Source organism: Coffea eugenioides, chromosome 6, assembly GCF_003713205.1.
Source record: "Coffea eugenioides isolate CCC68of chromosome 6, Ceug_1.0, whole genome shotgun sequence".
In the NCBI taxonomy this organism is placed as follows: Eukaryota; Viridiplantae; Streptophyta; class Magnoliopsida; order Gentianales; family Rubiaceae; genus Coffea; species Coffea eugenioides.
In genome coordinates this window covers 11,977,832-11,986,961 of record NC_040040.1, presented here as the reverse complement: position 1 = coordinate 11,986,961, position 9,130 = coordinate 11,977,832, and the positions used below count along the sequence as shown (strand labels likewise).

General features: G+C 38.8%; 1 protein-coding gene across 1 annotated transcript; it reads right to left on the bottom strand.

Annotated features, from left to right (window-relative positions):
- Positions 1-2,272: 2,272 nt before the first annotated feature.
- On the bottom strand, positions 2,273-7,642 carry LOC113773558. The gene is made up of 6 exons (XM_027318194.1): positions 7,026-7,642; positions 6,800-6,938; positions 6,454-6,742; positions 5,363-6,336; positions 4,739-5,308; positions 2,273-4,264 (listed from the first exon to the last, which is right to left on the bottom strand). Exons 1-6 carry the CDS (start codon positions 7,640-7,642, stop codon positions 2,273-2,275), a joined length of 4,581 nt encoding a protein of 1,526 aa, XP_027173995.1.
- Between the last annotated feature and the right edge of the window lie 1,488 nt (positions 7,643-9,130).

Here is a 9,130-nt window from a genome sequence, read left to right as displayed (position 1 = left end):
GATTGCGAAGGCATTGCGTTTTTACTAGAAAGCAAGGAATAAAAGATGTTTTTCCCGTTGGGGAATATTGTCGAACACCTGGCGTGTGTCAGAGGCCAGTCCAGAGAAAGGAAACTAGAACTAAACTAAAAAGCTAAACTAGAGGTCCCCCCTTGCTTCTGTACGTCCTCTCCTTAAAAAGCCAAAAGTAAGATGACTAAAAGCTATCTCCGGTGGTCCCCACACATGTGGACAAAGTCTCCAAAATTACTCCTTCTTCCAAGTCTCTCTACGTTGCTTTCTTTTAAGAGCCCAAAATGACTTATAGCTTTGTGGTCCCCACCAATCCAAGGCCTAAGGATTGAAGCCCTTAGAAGTCTCCATATTCTCCATAAAGTCCCTCCTTTTTGGTAGTTTTCTGCTTCATTCCTGAAATTAAGTCCCGATACCAAATATGAGTAAATATCAGCAATTAACACAATATTTGTCAGGGATAGAAGGGAAAATTAATAATTAAAATACCAACAATTAACACCCTATCAATTCCCCCCACACCTAAACCATGCTTGTCCTCAAGCATGAGAACAAGAAACAAACACCAATATTTGATAGTGGCTATTGCTCTATCCAACAAATTGCCAAGATACCAAGAAAAATAATATTCAAGCATCAATGGTCAAGTCCAAGAAACATCACTCCGGTTAGCTTCTAAACCACAAATGCCTCTAATTCCAGGTTAACTAATCTAAGAAAAAGGAATGACACACAACAGTTATCAGCAAATGGTCCAACTATTAACCAAAATCTCAACATTAAATCCATAATTCGGCAAGCTGACTTTTATTACACACTAACACAACCTTCAACTTTTTTTCACATTTTTTCTACTTTTCTCTCCTTTTTTTTTTCTTTCAATAGTAACAAAAGACTTAGTCGCTAGCCATTTGAGCCTTTTGACGCGAACTCCAACATTGGCCAGATGAAGGAGCCCGGTTACTCAGCTTCTATCGCCACGTGACCACGTACTCATAGAAGTTACTACCTTTTGACGCGAGAATCAACACTTTTAGGTGCAGATCCCCGGTTACTCAGTAGTAACTAATAGCGGAGTACAGTCAAGTTTATTCATAGTTAAAAATCACAAAAACTCAATATAACACAAAAACCAAAAGAAAACTTGCATCAGCTAGCCTCATTTTCAAACATGGAGAACTAAAGTTAATAACCGGACCAATTCACACGAAAATGCCAATAATCATTCCCTATGCCTAGGAAAGTTAACCAAAAATTATAAGAGTAAAACAATCATTGATATTCACCAAAGAGATGTTTTTGGATTCAACCACATTAACTTGGTACCCTTTTATTATTAAAACTTGGCAATAGCAGAAATAGAGGCAACAATCCAACATCAAACTTGGCATCACATACGAGCTAATCACTAAAAAGAAGAAAAAGAAAATGAATGAAAGACACTAGCACCATAACTGCTCCCCCCACACCTAAATCCTACATTGTCCTCAATGTGACAAATAAAAAGCAAAAGTGAAGCAAAAGTGAGAGGGAAAGCAACCACACTTCCCTGAAATCGGGGCATAGTGAAGGGCGAGGTGGAAACGGAGGTGCAAAGCCTGTAAGAAACAGAGACTGCGCCAAATCATGTGCCATGCCGGCGACATTGGCATCGACGTTGACCATGCGAGCCTCCAAAGTCTGAACCTGGAAAACTAAGAAGAGAGGAAGAAATGAGCTGAAATCGCGTTTCTGAAGCCTTTGTTGGGACACATAAAACGCGATTGAAAACGCGCCTTCAACTCGCGTTTTATAAGTCGCGTTTCCTTCACAAATCTTGCAGGAATGAAAACGCGATTGAAAACGCGCCTTCAACTCGCGTTTTATAAGTCGCGTTTTGTGCACAAATCTCGCAGGAGTGAAAACGCGATTGAAAACGCGCCTTCAACTCGCGTTTTATAAGTCGCGTTTTGTGCACAAATCTCGCAGGAGTGAAAACGCGATTGAAAACGCGCCTTCAACTCGCGTTTTCTAGTCGCGTTTCACTGTGGCTTTCGGACGATTCTCATTGTGAGCTTCCTGCACGTCATCACGCGGGCACGTCAAAACTGAAGGGCACCTATAAATCGGCAAAAACGAAAACTGAAACCCAAAATTAGTCGAATTCAAGGAGAACACCTCTAAACTACCACACGGAATTGAACAAACAATTAAAATGAACAATTGGGTTGCCTCCCAAAAGCGCCTTTCTTTAAAGTCTTTGGCTAGACAAAATAATGCTTCAATCAGAGAGTTCAGGCACTGCAAGGGTCACCTCCTCAACATTATTAACTTGAAATCCTTCATAAAAAGGTTTGAGACGATGACCATTAACCTTAAAAATCTTGTCAGTGTGAAGACTTTGAATTTCTACTGCACCATGAGGAAACACATTAGTCACAATAAAAGGTCCAATCCAACGAGAACGCAATTTACCAGGAAAAAGTTTAAGTCTAGAGTGAAAAATGAGTACTTTTTGACCAATACAAAAAATTTTCCTTGAAATTGCTTTATCATGAAATGCTTTTGTCTTCTCCTTATAAATGCAAGAACTCTCATATGCATCATTTCGGATTTCCTCCAACTCTTGCAATTGCAACTTCCTGTGTTCTCCAGATTCATCCATCCGCATATTATAATTTTTAACTGCCCAATATGCCCTATGTTCCAATTCCACAGGTAGATGACAAGGTTTGCCAAAAATTAATCGGTAAGGAGACATACCTATGGGGGTCTTAAAAGCTGTACGGTAAGCCCAAAGTGCATCATCTAAGCGCAAACTCCAATCCTTTCTATTGGGATTCACCGTCTTTTCAAGTATCGACTTGATTTCTTTATTGGAGATTTCTGCTTGACCACTAGTCTGCGGATGATAGGACGTAGAAACCCGGTGAGTGACGCCATATTTCTTCAACAATGCTTCCATTACTCGATTGCAGAAGTGTGTCCCTCGGTCACTGATAATTGCTCTTGGCGTGCCATACCTGACAAAAATATGAGATTTAATAAAATCAACTACAACCTTAGCATTGTCAGTCCTAGTTGCCTTAGCCTCTATCCACTTTGAGACATAATCAACTGCAAGTAATATATACATATTACCAAAAGAGGAAGGAAATGGACCCATAAAATCTATACCCCATATATCGAAAATTTCACAAACCAGTATAGGAGTAAGAGGCATTTGATCTCTATGGCTTAAATTACCTGTCTTTTGACAATTTGCACATGATTTACAAAATAAGTATGCATCACTAAACAAAGTTGGCCAAAATAAACCACACTCTAAAACCTTTCTTGCAGTTCGCTTAGGGCCAAAATGTCCACCACACGCATATGAGTGACAGAAAGATAAAATTGATGGAACCTCTTCTGTAGACACACACCTGCGAATAATTTGATCAGAACAATATTTCCACAAGTATGGTTCGTCCCACACATAATATTTAACATCACTTTTAATTTTTTCCTTTTGAGCTCTAGACAAATCATTAGGTAGCGTTCTAGTAACCAGATAATTCACTAAATCAGCATACCAGGGAGTTGTCTTTTGAACTACAAAAAGATGCTCATCTGGAAAATTATCCTTCAAGGGAGCAGGTCCTTCACTATTGATCAAACGACTGAGATGATCAGCAACCATATTTTCGGCACCCCTTTTGTCTTTAATTTCCAAATTAAATTCTTGGAGTAGGAGAATCCACCTTATAAGTCGTGGTTTGGCCTCTTTCTTGTTGAGCAAATATTTCAAAGCTGCATGGTCAGAATAAATAATGACTTTAGTGCCAAGTAAATAAGAACGGAATTTTTCTAAAGCAAAAACAATAGCTAAAAGCTCCTTTTCCGTAGTCGAATAATTGCACTGGGCACCATCCAAGGTCCTCGAGGCATAATAAATGACATAAGAAGCTCTGCCCTCCTTCTGGCCAAGTACTGCACCAACAGCAAAATTGCTGGCATCACACATTATCTCGAAAGGAAGACTCCAGTTTGGTGGTCGAACCACTGGTGCTGAAGTCAATGATCCCTTGAGCGTGTCAAATGCACTCTTGCAATTATCATCAAAATGAAATACCACATCTTTTTGAAGTAATTTGCATAGAGGATGGGATATCTTTGAAAAATCTTTGATGAAACGCCTATAAAAACCTGCATGGCCAAGAAAAGAGCGAACTTCCCGCACACTTGCAGGGTAAGGTAAACATTTGATAATTTCTACCTTAGCCTTATCTACCTCAATTCCTTTTGCAGATACCACATGGCCTAAAATTATGCCTTGGTCCACCATAAAATGGCATTTCTCATAATTTAAAACAAGATTAGTCTCAATGCACCTTTTAAGAATTTTTGTGAGGTTAGTTAAACATTCATCAAAAGAATTACCATAGACAGTAAAATCATCCATAAACACTTCTATGATATTCTCCACATAATCAGAAAATATACTAACCATACACCTTTGGAATGTAGCAGGCGCATTACAAAGACCAAAAGGCATTCGTCTATAGGCAAATGTACCAAAAGGGCAAGTAAATGTGGTTTTCTCTTGATCTTCAGGCGCCACTGGAATTTGTAGAAAACCTGAAAAACCATCAAGACAGCAATAATGAGATTTTCCTGCCAACCTTTCCAACATCTGATCAATAAAAGGCAATGGAAAATGATCTTTACGAGTTAATGCATTTAATTTTCTAAAATCGGTACAAACTCTCCACCCATTTTGAACTCGAGTGGGCACTAACTCACCTTTAGGATTTTCAATAACAGTAATTCCTGTCTTTTTAGGAACTACTTGAACAGGACTTACCCACTTACTATCCGAAATGGGATAGATTATACCTGTGTCAAGAAGTTTTAAAACTTCTTTCTTCACTACCTCCATCATTGGTGGGTTCAATCTCCGTTGAGCCTCTCTCGAAGGCTTAGCACCATCTTCTAACAAGATGCGATGCATGCAAGTGGCTGGACTTAATCCTTTTATGTCAGCCACTGTCCATCCTATTGCCTCCTTGTGGTCCTTCAACACCCGAATTAGTTTTTCTTCCTCTAAAGCAGTCAATTTACTGGAAATTATTACTGGGAGTGTATCTCCATCTCCCAAGAATGCATACTTTAAATTATCCGGTAACTGCTTTAATTCCACCTTCGGGGCTTGCACAATAGATGGCAAAAGCTGTGAATGAGACAGAGGTAATTCCAAGTAAGACACATTGGAAAATTCTGGGCAAAGAGAATTCAATTCAAAAATAACTTCCTGCAATTCAAAAGGAAAAACAAACTTCCCTTTTATCTTTTGCAAATTTTCCTGACAGAGACCAGTAGAAATAGCAACCTTCAACGCATCGTCATTATTAAATTCAAAATTTTGCTGCGCCAAAGAATCAATTACATCTATAACAAAAATTGAATGAGATTCACCAGGATATTTCATGGCATCATAAATATTAAATTTAATAACATCACCATCAAATTCCATAGTCAATGTGCCAGTGAAAACATCAATTTTTGTTCTAGCAGTTTTCAAAAATGGTCTCCCTAACAGTATTGGAGATGAATTAGAATTATCATCCTCCATATCAAGCACATAAAAATCTGCAGGAAAAATCAAATTATCAATTTGCACTAAAATATCCTCCAAAACTCCATCAGGATAGGCATTTGATCGATCAGCCAGTTGAATTATTACGCCCGTCTCTTTTAAAGGCCTAATGTTCATCAAATTATAAATAGAACGAGGCATAACATTTATCGAAGCACCCAAATCCAACATAGCTTTTTCAATTTTAATATTACCTATTTTGCAAGGGACAGTAAACATACCTGGGTCCTTGCATTTAGGAGGCAATTTTTTCTGCAAAACTGCCGAAACATTTTCTCCCATATGCACTTTCTCGTTTCCTTTCAACTTTTTCTTACCAGTGCATAATTCCTTCAAAAATTTAGCATATCTAGGAATTTGCTTAATTGCATCTAAAAGAGGGATATTTACCTCAACTTTTCGAAAAGTGTCCAAAATCTCCTGTTCGTGCTCTTGCTTTTTGGACTTTGCCAGTCGACTAGGAAATGGAGGCGGAGGTGTAACCACTTGTGTTGATTTTTCTCCAAAATCTGGTTGTTCCAAGGCTCTAGGTTGAGACACATTCCCCTCTTTTTCGAGCTCTTCCTCGATTGCTTGTTCAGAAATTTTCTTGCTCGGCTCAGGCAACTCTTTGCCACTTCTTAATGTGATGGCACTAGCATTTTGCTTGGGGTTGACAATTGTCTGCGAAGGTAGCTTTCCAGATAATTGGGATTCCAATCTATTGACTGTGGAAGCTAACTGGCTCATTTGATTCTCCAAATTATGAATGCTAGTTTTCGTCTCCTGTTGAAATTGTTGAGTGTTAGTAGCCAAAGATTTCACAATATCCTCAAGTGACATACCTGATTTAGGAGCAGGTTGTTGCTGTGAAAGTTGAGGTCTAGGTTGATATTGTGACTGATGTGAAAATCCTGGTGGCCTTACTGCATAATTAAAATTAGGATGATCCCTCCATCCTGGATTATAGGTGTTTGCATAGGGATCATACCGTCTCTGAGGTGGTCCTGGAAATCCAACTGCATTAGCCTGCTCAGTCGAATCATCTTGGAGTGTGGGGCACATATCTGTTGGATGACTCGAACCATAGCAGATTCCACATGTTTTCAATTGCTGCATTTGTCCTATAGCTAACTTTTCAACCAAAGAAGTTAGACAATCTAATCTTTGCTCTATTGTAGAATTACTTACCTCATTGACTCTACGAGTCGTGTTATCCTGCCTGTCTCCAAATTGTTGAGCATTTGCAGCCATACTCGATATCAAATTTCTTGCCTCCGTGGGTGTTTTATTCACTAAGGAGCCCCCACTGGCAGCATCAATAATTCTTCTGTCAGTTTGGGACAGACCCTCATAAAAATACTGGATGAGGAGTTGGTCAGGAATTTGATGATGAGGACAACTAGCACATAGTTGCTTGAATCTTTCCCAATATTCATGTAGAGTCTCTCCATTGAATTGTCGAATTCCACAGATGTCTTTCCTAATGCTTGCAGCTCGGGATGCAGGAAAGAATTTTTCTAGAAAATGCTTCTTCATGTCTGTCCATGTGGATATTGACCCAGAGGGCAGATAATAGAGCCAATCCTTAGCTTTATCGGCTAAGGAAAATGGAAAGGCTCTTAATTTAATTTGCTCCTCTGTGACTCCCTGAGGTTTCATTGTCGAGCAAACCACATGGAATTCTTTGAGATGCTTGTGGGGATCTTCACCTGGTAAGCCATGAAAAGAAGGAAGTAAATGGATTAGTCCAGATTTTAACTCAAATGCAACCTCTAATGTAGGATAAGTAATGCATAGAGGCTGTTGATTTAAATCTGGTGCAGCCAATTCTCTCAATGTCCGTTCATTAGCCATGGTGCTATCTATCTCTTCCGTCTCACTAAATGAATCCACAAAATCTACTACTGAATTATGTCCAGTAGATGAGGAGGATGCCTCTGCTCGTTCTCTTGTTGCTTTTCTCAATGCACGAGCAGTTTTCTCTATCTCAGGATTATATTGCAGTTCACCTGTACGAGAAGATCTAGGCATAAACCAGTAACAATAAAAATAAAAATAAAAAGTAAACAAAGAAAATATAATTCAAAGAAAATAAATTTATTTTGACACCAAGTCCCCGGCAACGGCGCCAAAATTTGTTGGGTGTCAAACCAGCAAAAATAAAATTCCTACTCTTAAGTCACGAATTAAGTCCACTATGGTACTGGAGCAGGGACTTAGGCTGTGCAATGGGTTACTAGCTTCACCCTGGTGCCAGAGTTTGCTTGATCCGATATACCAAAGTATATTAATTACGTGAAAGACAAAATTCGAATATAGCAGCGAGCAGGGTCGAATCCACAGGGACTTGGGAATTTATTTTGAATGAATGTAACATTAAATAAAAATGGGGGAAGTTGATATGGAACTGTCTAATTTAATTGCTCAAATTAAAAATATAAAGTAAATTGACGGAAGGAAAATCTCTAGTCAAAGGTATAATCTCCACTTATGGTTCGAATCACTGATCACAGATGCAGAGATAAAATCTTTCATTTACAAATAAACTGGTTATGGTTGTCAACAAGCTCTGACAACCTGCCTAACCTTACTGATTCGATAACCACAACAAGCTCTGTAGTTATTGCCCTAGCCAATTAAGCAGTCCTAAACACGCTCTTAGGATTTAACCTATTGACAGCATTAATCATTAGACTGGCCACCAATTATAACCAACAAACACACACGCTCGGTTTATTTAGGCTATATCATATATTTCCGCAACAACGACTCAAAAGTTTCTACTACAATTGAATCATATCACTTGCCACATGCACTAAAATTACCCAACAATTACGGATTGAGCACTCTTAGATGGCTGTTAATTACTCACACAATTAAACAGTGATCAAGTATTTAATTGCAAGAAATAATCATATGCATAAGTGAACAGGAAATATATAAACACTTGCAAATTAAAGAACGTAGGGAAATCAATTCGATCTCACAGTTTTGTCGAACCAAAGCTTCGATTTAACCTCTGACTAGATGAAGAAATTAGCCACTCCTCATAGTTGAATTGCAGCCAAAAGTACTGGATTGCAAAGGCATTGCGTTTTTACTAGAAAGCAAGGAATAAAAGATGTTTTTCCCGTTGGGGAATATTGTCGAACACCTGGCGTGTGTCAGAGGCCAGTCCAGAGAAAGGAAACTAGAACTAAACTAAAAAGCTAAACTAGAGGTCCCCCCTTGCTTCTGTACGTCCTCTCCTTAAAAAGCCAAAAGTAAGATGACTAAAAGCTATCTCCGGTGGTCCCCACACATGTGGACAAAGTCTCCAAAATTACTCCTTCTTCCAAGTCTCTCTACGTTGCTTTCTTTTAAGAGCCCAAATGACTTATAGCTTTGTGGTCCCCACCAATCCAAGGCCTAAGGATTGAAGCCCTTAGAAGTCTCCATATTCTCCATAAAGTCCCTCCTTTTTGGTAGTTTTCTGCTTCATTCCTGAAATTAAGTCCCGATACCAAATATGAGTAAATA